The sequence below is a fragment of the Mastomys coucha genome, unplaced genomic scaffold, assembly GCF_008632895.1.
Source record: "Mastomys coucha isolate ucsf_1 unplaced genomic scaffold, UCSF_Mcou_1 pScaffold3, whole genome shotgun sequence".
NCBI classification, from domain to species: Eukaryota; Metazoa; Chordata; class Mammalia; order Rodentia; family Muridae; genus Mastomys; species Mastomys coucha.
In genome coordinates, this window is record NW_022196909.1 from 41,023,186 (window position 1) to 41,042,419 (window position 19,234).

The following is a 19,234-nucleotide window of genomic DNA, read 5'->3' on the forward strand; positions in this document are numbered from 1 at the left end:
AATTTAAAACAGATTGTAAAAGACGGAATAACCAGAGATTAAAGAGAATTGCCTCTGACCAAGTGCACCCACAAAAATAAACATGGGTCCTAGGGAGTGATCCAAATGTCCTAAAACTACAATAACTAATGTCACACAACAGCAGGAGGCTGGGCTGGATTTCCCCCATGCAGGAGGGGAGACACGGGCTCCCATTCTGCCCACTCTGGGCCGCCCTGTGTCAGCCAGGGCGAGGGGCAAGATGAGAGGTGAACGATGAGCTGGTGAAGCGCCTTAGTGGGCAAGGCAAAGCACTTGCCACACTAGTCTGATGACAGGAATTGAGTGTTCGAAGCCTGGCCAATGGAGGACAGCCAACACCCCAGAGTTCCCTCTCACCCCCACCACACACGCCAGCAGAAAGACTTGAGCACTGCAGAGGGGCCTCAGTGGTCAAGAGCACTGGATCCTCTAGAGGACCCAGGTTATATGACCTATATGTCCAGCACCTACACAACAGCTTACAACCATCTGTAGCCCCAGTTCCAGGAGCTCTAGTGCCCTCTTCTGACAGCCACAGGCACTGCACGCACATGTGCGCAGACACAAAGGTAGGCAAAACGACCATACATAGAAAATTAAAAAAAATAAGTTAAAAAGACATCAGACTGGACATGTGTTCGAGTGAAGAGGACTTGTTGAGACATCAAGCTACATAATGCAGCCTACACAATTCAGTGCTGTTCCTGTCATCCTCAAAGGTCAATCTTTAACACAGTAATGGCTACATATGAGAAATTCATAGTAAGCATTGTACTAAACGGGAACATCAGAGTGTTTCTTCTAAAATCTGGAACGAGGCAAGAGTCTCCACTCTCTCTACTCATCATCAATATATGCTTAACGCTCAGATAGAAGACAAAAGAAATAAATAAGAGGGTACAGGCAAAAATCAAATTAGTATTTCCAGACCATATGATCCTACACTTGAAAGACCTAAGAACTTCACCAGAAGCTCTTAGACATAATGAACACTTTCAGCAAAATGGCCAGATACAAATAAACAAACATAATTGCACACACCAAGACCTCTACAATGAAAACTTTTAAAAGCCAATGAAGAAAGAAACTGAAGTGGGTACCTTGAGGGAAAAGCTTTGCATGAACTGAAAGAATTACTATTGTGGAAAATGGTCCACAAATTTAATATAATCCCCATCAAAATCCCAATGACATTCTTCAGACAACTAGAAAATCCTTAATCCCAAGCCCTTGGGAGGTAGAAGCAAGTAGATTTCCAGGCCAGCCTGGTCTACACAGTAAGTTCCAGGATAGCCAGGGGCTACACAGAGAAGCCCGGTCTCGAAAAAGCCAGAAGAAGAAAATCTTGAGGCTCATATGGACACAAACAGTCATGTCCACGCTTAGCAGAAAGCACACTGCCAAGGAGGTCAGCACCCCTGACGTCAGACTACACTACAGCACCACAGTCACACACCACACTAGGAAGGGCCATGTGGAACAGAGTGGGACAGAGGACCCAGAAATAAGCCCACATTACAGGGCTGGCAAGATGGCTCAGCGGTTAGGAGCACTGACTGCTCTGCCGAAGGTCCTGAGTTCAAATCCCAGCAACCACAAGGTGGCTCACAACCATCTGTAATGAGATCTGATGCCCTCTTCTGGGGTGTCTGAAGACAGCTACAGTGTACTTACATATAATAATAAATAAATCTTTGAGACGGAGCAAGCCGGGCAACACAGATCCTGAGTTCAATTCCCAGCAACCACATGAAGGCTCACAACCATCTGTACAGCTACAGTGTACTCATATACATAAAATAAATAAATAAATCTTTAAAAAAAATTAAGCCCACATTGCTACAAACACCCAATCTTTGACAAAAATGTCAAAGATCAAATATCCTTTCCTTAGCGGTGGTGCTGGAAAAACTGGTAACACACACACACACACACACACACACACACACACACACACACACAAAACAAAACCCTCTTAGTGTAAGCTGGAAAGCACCCCCTGGTACAGGGATAAGCAAAGGCCTCCTGGGGACAAAGACGTTCTGCACGTCGGAGACAATGACATGAAGAAAACGGTTACAGGACGGAGGGAAGCCACTTGCTGACTACACAGGATGGGGGATTAACATGAAGAACTGCACAAACCAAGTGGCCAAATCCCCCACCCAACACATCAATGCTCTAGTTGACTGGGCCAGCACTTGCAAGAGAACAAATCTAAGTGGCTACTGACCACCCCGAACCACTAGGGAAATGCTATTTAAAAATGCTCCAAGATCCTATCCCAACCATCAGAATGACTGCCAGTAAGAGGAGATGATGAGTGTAGGCCAGGATGAGGATCCGGGCCTCAGGACAATGAGAACTTGTGTAGCTCTATGGGAAAGTCAGGTAAATCTACGACATACCGTAGCCTGGACTGAATGTACACCGTAAGTATCTCATGTCCGTATACCACAGACGCAGGGCCCTGCATAACCACAATGATAACTTTACTCTTCACAACACAGCAAACGGAATGAGCCTGGACAGGCATCAGCAGCACAGGGGCAGATAAATAACCCCGCCATTCCACATACCCAACAGAACTGTGTGGTCATGAAGCCACGGCATCAGAAGGAAACCGAAATGGATGAAACTGCACGTCATTATATATTACAAATGAATATATAAATGAAATAAGACAAACCGAGGAAAATTTACAAATATGGCTGTACGTGTGTATATATATAAATATATTTATATACGTATGTATTTATAAGGAGATCCATATGACATGAAAGTTGACTCTGTGTGTGTGTTTTGGGAGGGGGGGGGCGGTGAGGAATCCTGGGAGGAAAGGCACAGATACAGAGAGAGTGAGTGAGCATAAAATACTACAGCACATTGTGTGAAAATGCCAGCATGGCACTCACCATGTTGTTCATTAACTTAAAAATTTGGTGAAAATTAAACAGCAAAGTAAATTTTAAAGGAGAATGAAAAACGATCATTTTCAAATTCACAAGAGACTGGCAGGGAGCCCAAAGAGCTGAGCAATACCTGGACCAACAGCGCACTTGCACCTTTAACTTCAAAGCCTGTTACAAAGAAAGCTAGGGTGAGCCACACAGTGTGGCATCAGCACACAGAAGAACAGGAGGAGGGAGGCCAGGAACAAGTCCCCGAGAATGGCCACCACCTCTGGCCGATCAGGGGCAGTAGGTAAAGACAGATCAGCTGCTGGAGGATTGCTCTCACCAGCGTCTCCTTGTCTCTCTGCCACTTCCTCTTGTCCAGGTCTCCGCGGCTCGACCGCCTCTCCATCCTCCTGGAGTCCTTGCGTGCTTCTTGCTCTTTCACTCTGGCGGATAACTGTTCTAATTCTGCCTGCAACCAAGCTGCCTTCTCCCTCTCTCTCTGCAGACAGCATCCCAGCTCCTGTTTGTGGGTCCGCAAGGCGTCCACGGCTGACCTCAGGTTGCCACTTACCTCCTTCTCTCTCTTGAGCTCTACGCAGCGCTCCTGAGCCTGAGCCTCCAGCTGCTGCTGGGTGTGGGCAGCCTGTTTCTGCACCTTTTCAAGCATTGCCTCTAGCTCCAACGCACGAGCCTTCTCTGCTTTCAGCTTTCGCAATAAAGCATGCTGCACTTGTGTCTCTTGGCGGGCACAGGCCTCCTGCGCATTGCGGCTCAGCTGCTCCGTCAAGAGCCGCTCATGCTGCAGGGCCTCGGAGAGCTCGAGTGAGCGGCTCCGCTCAGCCTCTAGGCTCTTCTGCAGCTCGGAGAGCTGGCCCTTCTCCTGCGCCAGCAAGGCTTCACAGCGCGAGGCCTCGATCTGCAGCTCCTTCTGCAAGTTGTCCTTGGCCGCACGCTCATGTTTTAAAGCAACACACAGTTGGTTATTTTGAGCAAGCTGCTTCTCCAAAGATATTTTCAACTCCTACATGAGTGGGAAAAAAAAATAGTAATAATTAATACCAAAAGGACAAGGATCTAGACGGTTTCCTTATTTACACTTTTAATTCAGAAATCACAACTTTTCAAAATTATCCTGTGTGTAAAACTGTACTCAGGACTGCATGTACAGAGACAGTATTGAGAAAGTACATGCACACATCTTTCTCCCTTTCTTAGATGTCCCAAAACACCAGGATGCTCAAGAAGGTGGTGTTTAAAGACATGCACTGCAGCTGAAGCCCATGAGCTACAGGACACAGCTGAATGTGAGGTGCACAGACGCCACACGTTTGCCCCATCTGCTTTCTGAAGACCTTAGATGCTAAGCATCATCCGGCTAGCTACAAGGAGGTTGTGTGACACTGGGGATAACAGCCACGCCTGTCAATAAAAAAGTCTAAGGCCCAATGAGCTGAGGCAGGAAACAGGAGGTAGGAATGAGAGAAAGGATTCTGGGAAGGAGTCCGGAAAGCAGGAGATTCGCCAGAGAATGCTGTGGAGACATACGGAAGACTTATGGAAGAAGACAAGGACGGGAAAACAGTCATGTAGCTGAACTCCTAGTAGAATAAAAGGGGTAATAAGTTAACAGCTACTTGGAGAACATAGGAAAGATTACAGCCTGAGCATTTATTAATAAATAATTCCAGGAATTAAGAGATCGTGAGGAAAAGTTCCAGTGACAACTGGGCTCCAGGGCAGGCCTCATGAGCTGGACCTGGCCTGACTGTCTTCTCCTTGAGGACTAGCTGCCATCCTACCAGAGGCACTGTGCAGGTTTCCGATGGGCAGAAGCAATGATACGCCTAGCCAGCTATGACGACTAGGGACCACGATGACTAACCCGCTTGGCACCACAGCTCAAAGTGTGCAGCAGTGGCACAGATACCTCAGGGGCAGCCAAGGGCTTTCCTCTGATTGGTCTTAAGGGCCATGCAATAAGAGGGATATCACCCCTGGTGCTGGAAACCTAACCAGTATCCTATTTATAAAGTCAAAAACAAAATAAATAAATATATAGCCTTATTTTGTCTTAAAGTCCTTTTGACGGGGCTGCCCGCCATCGAGAGGAACAAGAAAGGTAGTCACCTCCAGGGCCCGGGAGCTCTGGCCCTCCCTCTGCAAGTGCCGCAGCTGCTGCTCCTCCTGCTGGGCCTGGAGGGCCTGCCCCTTTCCGCGCTCAGACTCCAGCTCCTCAAGTACGACCTTCAGCTCGTTCTCCTTGCCGTCCAGCACGGCTCTGGGAGGGAGAGGCAAGGGGTGGCAATGTAAAAGGGGAAATCCGGGCAGGCTTCCCTCCCGCCACTGTCACATGGATATCCAAAGCCCCCACAGCACCTGCCGGCTGAAGCAGAGGAAGTTCCACTGTAGGACCATGTCACATGGCCATACCTGAGCCGCAGGACTTCCTGTTGCACCTTGTCCAGCGACTCCAACAGGCTTGTGTTCTCCTGCTTACAGGCATGCAGCTCGGACTTCAAGTCCTGGACGGCACTCTGCTCCACCATCAGGCGCTTGCGCACCTCGCTCGCCGTCTCCTGTTCTTTGCTCAAGGTTTTCTGTAAGTCGTTCGCTATGCACTTTTCCTGTTCCACTTTGTATGCCAATAGTTCGACTGAGAAGAATTAAAATGGTAGACTGCACGTTATCCATGAGTCCCTAGTGTGCCGCACCAGCTCAGTTGTGTCATAAGTGATGTTGATTTGGGGGAGAGGAGTTCCTGTGAGTGTCTAAGGGAGCCAAGCACTCAGGGACCTGTCCCTCTGTCGTCTCAGGTGTAACCTGCTGGTCAGGACACGCCCTGTGACCCATAGCACCACCACCCATCCTCACACACCATATTCCTACAACAGAGACAAATTAAGGCCCTGTGGCTTACAGAAAAATTCTCCCAGAACCTCAGAAAGACTGGTTCTACACAGTCCTCTGAAAATACAGAAGGGGTCTGTCTGGTTCCTGCAAAGCCAGTGCTCTGCCAACATAAGAATCAAAAAGGGGCCGGGCGGTGGTGGTGCACACCTTTCTTTAATCCCAGCACCTGGGAGGTAGAGGCAGCAGGATTTCTGAGTTCGAGGCCAGCCTGGTCTACAGAGTGAGTTCCAGGACAGCCAGGGCTACACAGAGAAACCCTGTCTCAGAAAAAAAAAAAAAAAAAAAAAAAAAAAAAAGACTGTTAAAGAATCAAAAAGGGATTCAAGACTACAGAGCAGGACTCTTATAAATAGACACAAAATTGAGTACAGCCAAGACATGTGCATGCGCATGACCCAGCACAAGGGTGATTGCCTGACAGAAACCCGACAGAAACAGGGATACTGACCAGTGCAGAAGAAGAACACCAGACTGTGAGGCAGGCCGCCATGCTAGGGCCTGATCAGTCCATGGCCAGAAAGGAGACAGAGTATTTGTTCACAGATGTCATGTCCATAAAAACCTCCCTAAATGTGAAAACTTGCATACAACAAGATCCTGAATTCCACTGAGACACCGCAAGAGTCCTGAACTCTTGTACTGTTCAGGGCTTCCTTTGCTTCCGATGGCCTGGCAGGGCAGGGCAGGGCTGGGGGGAACTGCATGCCGGGGTAGAAGCAGGGGCACCCACCTTGTCTTCGAAGCTGGTGCTCCCGCTGGCTCCCTCGGGCCTCTGTGCTCGTCAAGGCTGCACACAATTGCTGCAGCTTCTCTTGGTTCTGGAGGTGTGTCATGCGGAGCTGAGCTCGTAGGGCCTGAATCTCCGCTAGCAGGCTGCTCCGGTCTGGCAGACACAGGTGTTCCTGGACCTTCTGCAGGTCTCCCTGGAGGGTAGGGAAGAACACACGAGGTGTGAGCGCTGGAAGGCAAGCACCCAGGCGAAGAGGCAGAAGGCAGGCATGCCTGCTTCATCCTGCACTGCCAAGCCTTTCAAACCCAAGCTTCCAGGGCTGCTGAGACAGGTTTAATAGCTTGGTAAGGATGTAGCAGGTGCACAGGACCCAGGGCCTGGCCTCCCAGGACCTTCCTCACAGCCCAGGGCCTTCCTCACAGCCCAGGGCCTGCTGCATCAGTACCTCAGTCTCAAGTCTAGACTTCTTATCTGTACCCAGTGACACAAACAGGATTCCTACTGTCCTACCATGCTAATGTCCTCTAGCCCATGTGCAGTGTGCTTGGTGGCCCAGGAGAGCCCAAAGAGTCTGCTCTTTTGCTAGGTGTGTTCCAGGGAGAAAGACGGAAGGACGAATCCACCAAGCACATTAGCACTTACACCTGAAAGCATGATGTCCCACAAGGTTTCTTCAGCCCGTGGTCACCACATTCCAAAGTTTAGAAAACCATGTAAGCCGAAAGTTTCCTAAAAGACGGACTCGCTCACCCTCTCTGGAAGGTGGTGACCAAAGGCCAGGTTCAAGGCTGCTGCTCACCTGCTCTTGAATGACCTTCTCCAGCCTCCTGACCAGGGAGTTATGATCTCCGAGGTCTGAGCCGTAAGGCCGAGGCTGCAGCTCAGCCTCCTGCTCCCTGGCAAACACTTCTTGTATGGCCCGCAAAAGCTCCTCACTCCACGTAAGGTGTGTCTCCAAAGTTTCCTTTAAAGTAAAACAGGAGACCCGGGGCGGGGCTGGGGTGCAGGCTCAGTGGCAGAGGCTCACCTAACATCCCCCCAACACACAGAGACACACAGACACACACTCTCTGTGTCCTCGGTGCACATTCATGTGCAACCAACAGAATGTATCCCGCAAGTTCACATATTCAGCCCTAATATCCACGGTGAAGAATAGCATGCCACTTGGATTAGCCATGATCACACAGTGGGGCTCTGACCACGCTGTGGTCAGTTATAGCTGCAGGAGTAGAAGAGTATGCTCTCTCTCTGTTGTTCGAGGAGGAGGCAACTGCACAGTCAGGCTGGTGTCTGAGGGCAAGCACCAGTCTCCACACAGCCCAGAAATAAACACCTACTGTCTAAACTGCTTGGTCTGTGGTGTTTTATCATGGCAGCCGCATAGGCAGAGGATAGCAGAAACCAGTCTGACTGAAGACTGGAACTGCCCAGCAGGACTCAGGGTGTGAGAAGCAAAGGCTATCAACAAAATACTGATACCAGTTCTCTAAGAGCGAAGTGCCTGGTAAACTGATGACTCACCAGGAAAGACCACTCGGGCCGTCTGAATGAAAATGCCCCCACCCCACTTCCCACCTGGGTTCACAGGAAGCCGCACTGTTTGAAACCATTAGGAGGTGTGGCCTTGCTGAAGGAAATGTCCTTGGGGGTGGGCTTTGGGTTTCAAATGTGCAAGCCAGGCCCACTGGCTCTCTCTTCCTGCCTGCTGGCCCAGATGTAGAACTCTCAGCTGCCTCTCCAGCACCATGACTGCCTGCTTGCTGCCATGACGATAATGGACTAAACCTTTGAACCTATAAGGCAGTCCCAAAGATATGCTTCCCTTTATAAGAGTTGTCAGGGGCTGGAGAGATGGCTCTGCGGGTAAGAGCACTGACTGCTCTCCTGAAGGTCCTGAGTTCAAATCCCAGCAACCACACGGTGGCTCACAACCATCTGTAATGAGATCTGACGCCCTCTTCTGGTGTGTCTGAAGACAGCTACTCACATATAATAATAAATAAATCTTAAAAAAAAAAAAAAAAAGAGTTGCTGTGTTCACGGTATCTCTTCACAGCAATAGTAACCCTAACTAAGGACAAACACATATCCAAGAATATTTGGGCAGAACAAATTCATCTTGAAGAATGGATAAACACACACACACACACACACACACACCATGCTGGGTATATATATAAAAAAGGTGAGATGAACCTGAAAAAGAGTTAAGGATGGGGGTGAATGTGATCAAAAATGTATGAAATAATAAGAATAATAATAACAATAACATTTTAACGCTGACATTAGTGGGTGGAGAGGCGGCTATTGGTAAAGTGCACCAGCTGCTCTTCCAGAAAACTCACGTTAGCTCACCTCTATGTCTAACTCCAGTCCCACTGGATCACACAAACTCTTCTGGCCTCTGTGAGCACCAGGCACACATGTGGTGTACAAACATAAATGCAGACAGGATACTCACACTCATCAAATAAATTAATTTTAAAAAATACTGATATCAGGGGCCAGCAAGATGGCTCAGCAGGCAAAGGCTCCTGGGCCCAAGTGTGATGACCTGAGTTCAACACTCAGAAAACACACGGTAGGGGAAGGAAATCCAACTGACCTCCACACACGAGACAGTAACCCTTCACTACACGCTACATAACAAACATTATTTTTTGAAATATTGGTTGGTATCAGGAGTAGTGAGGTGAAATGCAGCTACCCCTGGGCATAGTGGTTTGGATGAGAAGTGTCCACCATACTCTAAGGAACACTCCGTCCCCAGGCGGTGGCTCTGTTTGGGGAGGTGTAGGTGGTTTGGCCTTGCTAGAGAAAGTACCTCATTGGGCGGCAGGCTCTGAGAGTAGAAAGCTGTAGGCACTTACAGTTTACTCCCTGCTTCTTGCATATGACTGAGATGTGAGCTTTACTTAAGCTCCCTGTTCCTGCCCGCCCCACCTCTCCATCATGGACTCTTCCTCTGCAACCTTAAGCCAAAACAAACCCTTTCTCCTGGGAGCTGCCTGGGTCACAGTGCTCAGTCACAGCAACAGAAAAACCACAAATAGGACGGGCGGCCTTCTCTCCCTCTCTGGCTACTGAGGTGGCTGCTGTACTGGCTGCTGCACCGGCTGCTGCACCGGCTGGCCCTGGGCTGGAAAGGCCCAAAGCTACTGGAGCTACCCCGCTGGGTATCTTGTGCTTCCTGGCTTTCAAAGCCATGGCGGCGGTTATGACCACGTTATGAGCAGGTCATGTGGCTCCTTACTGAGCCAGCAGTCGCCTACCTTCTCTCCTCTGTCAGTTGTCACCTCCGAAAGGGCCTGCTTGTCCTTTGGGAAGCCATCCAGGGGGTCTCGTGGTTCACCCTTGCTCAGTGTGCTCGAGGGGTCCTGGCTTTCTGACAAGGCCAGTATCTGGTGACTCTCATCAAATACCATCTGCAGCAAAGCCTACAGCAGGAAAAAAGAAAAACATCAGGAAGCAGAAGGCAGCCCAGCCTGAAATCATCAGCCACACACCCAAATACCACCACCTCAACTTTTTCACAGTACAGTGTTAGTACACTAAAGCCCTCCTGCCAGTGTTATGTATCATATATAATTAGGAGAGACACAAAGAATCAAGCTAAGAGATGTGTGCTGGCTGGTTTTGTGTCACCTTAACACAAGCTAGAGTCATCAGAGAGGAAGGAGCCCCAGTAGAGGAAATGCCTCCCTGAGATCCAGCTGTAGGGCATTTGCTCAACTAGTGATCAATGGGGGATATACTAGACCACTGTGTGTGGTGCCATCCCCAGGATGATGGTTCTGGGTTCTATAAGAAAGCAGGCTTGCCGGGCCGTGGTGGCACACGCCTTTAATCCCAGCACTTGGGAGGCAGAGGCAGGCAGATTTCTGAGGCCAGCCTGGTCTACAGAGTGAGTTCCAGGACAGCCAGGGCTATACAGAGAAACCCTGTCTCAAAAATACAAAAACAAAAACAACAAGCTGAGCAAGCCAGGGGAAGCAAGCCAGTGAGCAGCCTTCCTCCCATCCCAAAGCTTCTGCATCAGCTGCTGCCTTCATGTTCCTGCCCTGCCTCCTCTGGTGATCAACAGCGAAGTGTAAGCTGAATAAAACCCTTTCCTTCCCAACTTGCTTCTTGGTCATGATATATCATTGAAGCAATAGAAACCCTAACTAAGCTAAGACAATCACTTATTCTAACCACCCTCTTCTCTGTGTGTGTCTATGTGTATGTGTGTGCATGTATGTGTGTACATGCATGCACACACACATACACACAGGTACACATGTACACATGTGCACACACATTATGTGTATGGAAACCGTGTGTGTTTTCATAGACATCAGGAACCTTCTGCTACACTGGCTGGCCAGCAAGCCCCAGCAATACCTACGGCTGAGATTATAGACACAAGTTGCCACACCCTGGTTTTATAAGAGTGATAAACTGACCCTCAGAGCCTCATGTCAGTTAGTGTGGGATCTAGTCTCCCTAGTCCTTGGTTTCCATTCTCAAAGGAATAAAAGAAAGTTTACTTTAAACTTACATTATTTCAGAATTCTGAATAACATTAACACTGTTTTCTTTCCTGGTGGGCTGCTAGAGGCAGGTCGACAAATGCTAGCTGCTCTTGCAGAAGACCCAGGTTTAATTCCCAGAACCCACATGGCACCTCACAACCATCTGCAAAACTTCGATTGCAGGGGAGCTGACACCCTCTTCTGGCCAGCATGGACAAAAGGCACGTAGCGGTATCTACAATCTCAACACCAGGCAGGCCGAATTAGAGGCCAGACTGGACTACACCATGAGACCCTGTTACAAAACAAAGCACTGTTTGGGACACTACTATTATTTGGATATGACGCCACACCGGCAGGGTACCACTGACTTACTTCATCATGTTGACATCAATGTCTGTCATAAATGACTTAATTGCCCAGTGGCTCCTACTAGCTTTTTCCTATAAAGAAAACAGTACTCGCCCCCCCCCCCCCCCCCCCCAGTTCAGACTCATCCAGAACAAACCAGTTCTGAGACTCTCAGGCAAGAAGCTGTAAGGCCCTTAACCTAGGGGGATGCCACCACCTGGGGGACAGACACAGGACCACAGAAGAGGGCCTTCAGGTGAGTCTCCCATACCGTGATGGCTCAGGATGAGGGCAGCCCACCAATGGGCTAAGTGTGCCCATGTGGACAGGTGCAGCTCTGGGTCAGCAAACAAGGAAGGGACAGGTTTTTCCATGTCATTGGGGCTGCCAATACTCTGGGGCATTATTACCTTCATTTGCTTTGCATGGACCTCCTTCTCCTTCATTGCTCCTAGTGACTGGACGAACCTCCTAGAGAAAGGAGCAGAAGCAGCAGCTACTAGGTCAGTGCCGGGAGTCTCGGGTCCTTCTGAGCCCAGGGGCAGCATCATAGCAATGTCTGGGCCGTCACCTGGAAGCACACAGGGTCAGGGGTTGAAGCCACAACATCTGTTTCCAACTGCAGTTGCAGCAAGTCACGGCACATAAAGCACCGATTAGCACCAGGCGAAGGTGTTAACGATTTCCATAAAACACGAGCCGGAGGAAAATGAGCAAGGGCGGAAAAGGTTGTATGCTGGATGTGTTAATGACTGTCTGACTTATAAACCTCAGGGTTATCTCGGCCACTTGTATGGATGTTCCTGCTCATCCTCACTGGTAACCACATCCCAGAAAGCACTCAGGAGCGAGCAGCCAGACTGCACTTAAGGCACCTAGCACAGGGACCAAAAATGCAGGTGACACGACAGGCCACCAAGCCTAGAGGCGGTGGGGGCAGCTGGGTGGACAGCAGTGTCCACTCTAGATGTGCCTGATTTGACTTGAGGTGGGACAGGGACGGGACTGCACACAGTCCACAACCGTGGCACCAGGCATCTATCTAATAGGCAGGGCTTTACAAGCCCTTAGGAGCATAAGAGCTGGATCTTCAGGCCTGTAGCCTGCAACAGCCTAAGAAGGCCTATAGGAACATGCCGGCCAGTGCGGTACAGTAAGGGTCTGGTGCCCAGGGACTCAGCCTATAGGGGCAGCAGCTCCAGACCCACAGCGAGCAAAAGCATCAGAAGTTCTCCACCATGTATGAGGTCAGTCTGCATTCCCAGACGTACAATGGAAGGATTAACACCAAAGTATGCGGGGAAGAAATAAAGTGCAGCACACGGGAGGAAATCTTAGACCCAGTAGTTCATACGGACAGAGGAAGCCCAGACACTCATTCTCAAGCATGAGGTGGGGAAACAAGAGTTGACACCCAGGGACTCACAGCCTTAACGTAACATGCTAACTCTTAGAAATGCCTCTCTGCCTCCAAGTACTACGATAAAGGTGGCTGCCACCATGCCTGGCTAGATGCTATTTTTTTTTTTAAATATTTCATTATTTATTTACTTACTAACTTGTTTATATCTACACTGGTGCTTTGCCTGCACGTCTGTCTGTCTGAGGGTGTCTGATCTTGGAGTTACAGACAGCTGAGAATTGCCACGTGGGTGCTAGGACAGGAACCCCAGTCCTCTGGAAGAACTGTCAGTGCTCCTAACTACTGAATTATCTTTCCAGCTAATAGATGTTATTTTTAACAGCAAATATGATGTGACAATAAGTCCTATACTAAGGCATAGGCGTCCCCAGTGAGTCCAACACAGGCCACTCAACTTTTGCAGTCATCCGCTTCCAATGAACTGCATTCTCTTATGCTCTTATGCTTTCAAAAGCTTGAAAAAAACAACCACAACTTGAGACATCCCCAAGATCCTAACTTGGAACAAGAAAGCCATTAAAGAAGTTATGAACAGAGAGGAGGTCACAGTTTGGCCCAACATCTTTAATGAAAACCACGAGCCCGGAGACAAGAGAAGAAGGACAGTAGGTCAGAAGTACAAAAAAACGCAGATGTTCGGAGGTAAGGCCAGTAGGTCATAAGTACAGAAACGCAGATGCTCCGAGGGGCTTCCACCCTCTGAAAGGGAGACCTGGAAGACAAACTTGTGACCCACGGGGTCCAAATGAGCCCATGAACCTCCTGATGCGATGAAACCACAGCCCAGGCTCAACCTCAAGAACAGGCCAGACACTTTGAACAGTTCCCACTTCTGCTCTTTGAAAATGTCAGTGTTTAAAGCCCAGAGAAGGACTGACGGATTGTTCTGCCTGCCAGCTGGGGAAGCAGGTAAAGCTAAGTAAGGCCTGACTTGCTTTTTCTCTGTGACAACAGGCACAATCTGTGTAAGACCCAAGGTCACGATAAACCACAGGTGCTAAGCAATGTGCTGGGACCTGGACCTCACAAAACACACAATGAAATTCTTAGGAGAACGTTGGCAACTCATACTCAGGGCACAAGAAGGTGACAGTGCATCTGGACAGCAGAGGACCTGGTGGAACTCTAAAAACATGCACACACAATAATAATACAAAAAAAAAAAAAGACAGACTCACTTTTCCGGCTCCCATCGCTTCTTCTCGCTAACTCATGAGAAGGGGATGTTAACGTTCCTTGAGAATCAAAAGATGTTACGATAAAGTCTTCGACGTCCTTCTCCTATTGGCCAGACAGATTTTTGTAAGGTCACAAAACAGTAAAAAATAACAGATGGTAAGTTACTAAGGAAGGTCCGAATACATCAGCTTCCCACAGAGAACCCAGCTCCTAGCACTCAGAATGTGCAAATACTCGGGACATGCTACAAACCTATGCTGCCAACAACTCAGTAAGCACTGGGAATATTCTAAGCGACGGAGAAATGCTCACTGAGTAAAGGCAGTTGCAGCCACGCTTGACAACCTGGGTGTAAACTATGGGCCCACACGGTAAGAGAAGGCCATTGCTCACAAGGCGTTCTCTGATGTCCACATGCCACAACCAAACACACATGCATGCAAAATAAAATGTAATTCTTAAAAACTTTAAAAAAATAACCTTTACAAAGCAGCCACTAGCAAAGTCTCTCGAATTTTAAAGAGGTGTGCATGGAAGATAATGTATGGGTGTCTCAGATAACATGCATGCCCCACAGCAGCCTCATATAAAAAAGACTTCGAAATAGAAAAACGCAATTAAACTCAAAAATAATAAATGGAAGTGTCCTTAAAATGAATCAGCACCATGTACACACATGGACTATTATTATACTGTAATAAATCTAGGGCTGCGGAGTGTGAGGTCCCTCCCCAGCTTCTGCATAAAATCACTGGCAGATGCTAGCTCCCTGCAATCCCAGCACTTGGAAGGTAGAGACAGGTAGAGACTCCTGGGACTGGCTGGCCAGCCAGTCTGGCCCAAACAGGAAGCTATGGTTCAGGGAAAGACGCCATCTCAAAATAAGATAGAAGGCGACAGAGGAACAAGAAACATTGACCTCTGACCTCCATGTGCACACATACACATACAAACTCTAAAACAATTCAGACAAGGAAGCCTTTTGTAAATGACATAAAAGTTCTGACTGTGCTACTCAGAACTAACATCCGTTAAGACCCACAACGTAATGTTCTGAGGAGTGCAACTGTCCCTCATGTTTCAGATGTGACTGAAGCGATGATCTAAGGGTCCCTACGACAGTCAGCCGGAGAGCCGTTGCTTCTGGAAAACCTGGCTCCTCAGCGACTATGAGGCACCTACTGTCAGATGAGCCAACAATAGCCTTGTTGTGATGCACCCTACGAAAACACTAGCCCCCCCCCACAAATGCCTGCAACAGGGAGTGTGGGGAGACACCTACCGTGGCTGTCCTCTCCACATGGTGCTTCTCAGCCGAAGGGGCCACCGCCCACAGCGGGGCCTGGCCTGTTGCAGACTTGCCCGGGTAACAAAGCAGCTCCCACACATCAGCCTGCAGCAGTGGGTCTGTCCGATCTGGTGAGGAGATGTCCACACTGTGCAGGCTCACTGTACCCACGCCCGGTGTCAGGGGCAGGCTGTGCTGAGGTTCCAAGGATGGGTCCTTCCGGAGAACCTCGGGGGAACTCCAGGAAGACAGGTCCAGCGTCCTCACCGGGTCCTTCTGGGGCTCAGCCTCCTCAGGGAGGAGGGAGTCACTGTGCACACGGGCTTGGGAGGAGAAAGGTCCACCTTGTGATGGTAATTTTTCTTGAGTGGGGAAATCTGGCATTTCAATTGGGACCAATAAATCCTGATGTTTACTACCATCAACTACATCCCACGTGGTTTTAGCCATATTGAGTACATCGTCGGGAGGCAATGGCTTGCTTTCTTCGCCGTTAGGACAAGGCTTACTTGAACCATTTTCTGACAGTTGTGGCTGCTGTAATTTAGAAGTTTCCTTGCTGGTGTCCCTGAAGGCCACGGAAGGTGCCCGGCGGTCCAGTTCCTCTTGAAGTTGTCTCACCTGGGCTATGAGATTGGCGTCACCCAGGCGACAGGCTTCCAGGTGTTCTTCCTTGGCCTGTGTGGGAGGAGAGTATGCAAATGAATAGGTGAGTTACAAGCCGCCACTTCTCTAGTGTTTCTGAACTATTTTCAGAAAATGAGCACCTATGGGCAGGATCCTTCAAGACACTTAAGATGTCAAGTTTATTTAATGGCCTAAAAAACAGAACTAAAAATAGTATGGCTTCCTTCGGTCCTGAGGAGGTTTTTAAATGTGTCATTTACTTCTCTAACTATGACAATTGCTATAAAATAAAAATTTAGAAAAAAAAAAAAACAACTAAAGCGTGAAATTGGAGTGTTTTTTGTTTTTCATGGCTTTTGGGTTTTGTTGTTTTGTTTTTTGTGTGTTGTTGTTGTTTTACCTAAAAGACAAACATCATCATCAAGGTCTGTGGTGATTTATTCAAGATTTGGGGGTCTTGTTTTGTTTTGATTTGATTTGAGGAAAAAAGAAACTAGAAGGTTCTATATCCAAACCCTGAGAAACAATTATTGTAATTGTAATGTAATTGCTCTAAGGAATGTGGAGCGTCCTTGTCCGCAGGCACTTTGAACTGTTTGTGGTGCCACAGGCGACAGAACTACCATAAGCACATGTGGGGAGTCGGCGAGTCGGCTGCAGCCTGCTGGTGAGAGATTTCACAGAGTGTATTCCAAGGGGGGGGGGGGGGGGGGAGGTGTTCAACAGGCTCGAGATGGATACAAGCATCTCTCAGAAGTACAGCTCAGGTCCAGGTCCTGCTCTCAGCCTAGGTTCAGTCAGGGGTGTAACACTAACCCTTTCATGTTCTCAGATGCGTGCAGTGGTGGAACATGGGTTCTGGGCCTCCACCTCCCAGCAACATTCATGGCACGGGCACCATCACGGCACTCTTAATGGCTCCAAATGCCACACGTGCACTGAGACCAGCTAGCTTTGAGAGTCTTGAGTGGCTAAGGAGTCATGGGCTTGCTCTGTAAGCATTAGTGAGCAGGCCACTGGGCCTCACTCACTAAAGGACGCTGTTCTCACAAGTAACTGACTGACACAAGTAACACATACCCAGGATGGGGGAGTGGATCCCCGCTGAGTGCATGGGGCCTGGCAAGCCCTGCCACCTGCTTTCTCATTAAATCTTGACCCTAAACAAGCCAAGGTTCCCCAAGGAACCCTTCTCTCCTAGAGTAAAAACTAATAACCCTTTCTTAAGTGAAAGAAAGAAAGAAAGAAAGAAAGAAAGAAAGAAAGAAAGAAAGAAAGAAAGAAAGGAAGGAAGGAAGGAAGAAAGAAGAAATAAGGAAAGAGAAAGAAAGGAAGGGAGGAAGAGAGGGACAGAGGGAAGGAGGGAGAGGGAAGGAAGAAGGGAGGGAGAGAGGAAGGGAGGGAGGGAGGGAGGGAAGAAGAAAGGAAGGGAGGAAGAAAGGAGAGAAAGTAAAAACGAGGCTCAAAAAAAATCTCAAGACCTCCAAAGCTGGAAAGACGCCGACAGGGACTACGGAAATCAACCATGGTTAAAATGGAAAGTGGGGACAATGGAAATCAATCATGGTTAAAAATCTCAAGGATTTTTGGATTTGGAAAGTGGGGCAAATTGGTGTTCAGATGAGCAAGAGTTATCTATGCAGACATCAGGGGCCGGGTGGTGGTGGCACACGCCTTTAATCCCAGCACTTGGGAGGCAGAGGCAGGTGGATTTCTGAGTTTGAGGCCAGCCTGGTCTACAGAGTGAGTTCCAGGATAGCTGGGGCTACACAGAGAAACCCTGTCTTAAAAAACAAACAAACAAAAACCAAAAAACAGACTTCAGGGAACATGAATCTTTAAATAAAGCTTGTAAAAGAGACTTCATAACACACAAGGAGAGTGAATAGAACAGGGTTTAGGGACTCAGAGGAGACTCCACTATGTGCATGTAGTCTATGGAATCCTCCCACCTTGGCGAAGCAACCCTGTCATGATGCGCCTGGCCCCAAATGCAGAGCCTGGCCCAACTGAGCACAGGCAGGCCCAGCCTGCCTTATCCCAAACCCACGGACCCACATCCCTTCAAGAACCCTGCTGTCACCCTCCATGCTCAAGGGCACTGCTTTTTTTATTCAGTAAGAGCAACTCTGCTTCCAGTCGCTCTGGCAGACTCTGACATCACACTTGCGGCCTTGTGGGGGCTGGCGTCCTTTAGTGTCACAAGGGCTTTAGCAGACTGCAGGTTATCCTTGTCAGAGGAAACAGCTTCTAAAGCAGTGGTCCTCACCTCCCTAAGGTTGCGACCCTTTACTACACTTCCTTATGTGGTGGTAAGCCCCCAAAAGAAAGAAAGAAAATTATTTTCAGTGCTACTTCATCACGAATTTTGCTAGCTATGAATCATGATCTTTGATATGCAGGCTATCTGGTATGCGACCCCCGTGAAAGGATCATTAGACCCCCAAAGGGGTCTCTCGACGCACGGGTTGGGAGCTCTTGAGCTGGAGCTGGGTTAGTCAGGGACTCAGATGTGGCTTGGCTGCTCCTCAGACCGCCTGAGCAATAGAGCTGCACAAACGACGAGCAGAGACATGGGAGGGAAGTGCTTCTGGCCCTGCTCACCACCTACAGCCGGGCACCGGCACAGCAGGCTGAGGACTTCAGACTTGCATAGAACGATGCCTGGGGTAGGGAACCGCAGGTGGAGCCGCTGGCAAAAGGAGCAGGTGGGAACAGTCGGGCAGCTAATCCTGCAGGCTGTTAAACTGGAGCATTTTAAAAGACAGCTTGGTAGGGCCTTCTGAATACAGGAGCTCATAATAGGATAGGATTATTAAAATAAAAAAAATAACCCCATGAAATTAATGAAGTAACCTCTGCATCATTATGGATGGTAATCAAAACACTGAAAGAATTGTTTTAAAAAGCTTAAGCAACTTAGAGTGCTAATAATTTTAAAGCTAGTAGGTTCGCTAGGGGGAGCTACTGAGCCCAGGTGAGCCAAACACCATGCTCTCTTCTCTGCCCTGCCAGGAGCAGCCCAGTGTGCAGAATAAAAAGAAGCCGCTAAAGGTAAAAAGACAGAAGCAGAAGGTAAAAAGTCCCGATGCAGAAGGCTACCTACTGTAGCCACTAAGGATGGAGGCCTACCTGTTCAGCCGGGCTGTGGGGAGCCAAGGCTAGCCCGCTGCTGACTCTGTCCTGTTCCAGTTCATCATCATGTTTAGCCTGTGCCTCGGCACGAGAGTTCGTGCAGCCAACAGATGCTGCATGAGACTGATGCTGGTCTAACCCCACCTGGCACTT

General features: G+C 48.8%; 1 protein-coding gene across 1 annotated transcript in view; it reads right to left on the reverse strand.

The window, feature by feature from the left end:
- Pcnt (pericentrin) overlaps positions 1-19,234 on the reverse strand; it is a 95,455-nt gene that overhangs the window by 16,619 nt on the left and 59,602 nt on the right. Inside the window, exons 25-34 of the mRNA XM_031346998.1 lie at positions 19,079-19,231; positions 15,314-15,997; positions 14,031-14,133; positions 11,840-12,000; positions 9,837-10,001; positions 7,361-7,525; positions 6,562-6,754; positions 5,352-5,574; positions 5,049-5,199; positions 3,493-3,942 (exon numbers count right to left, since the gene is read on the reverse strand). Coding sequence (XP_031202858.1) covers positions 3,493-3,942; positions 5,049-5,199; positions 5,352-5,574; positions 6,562-6,754; positions 7,361-7,525; positions 9,837-10,001; positions 11,840-12,000; positions 14,031-14,133; positions 15,314-15,997; positions 19,079-19,231 — 2,448 coding nt within the window. The remainder of the gene's footprint in view (positions 1-3,492; positions 3,943-5,048; positions 5,200-5,351; positions 5,575-6,561; positions 6,755-7,360; positions 7,526-9,836; positions 10,002-11,839; positions 12,001-14,030; positions 14,134-15,313; positions 15,998-19,078; positions 19,232-19,234) is intronic.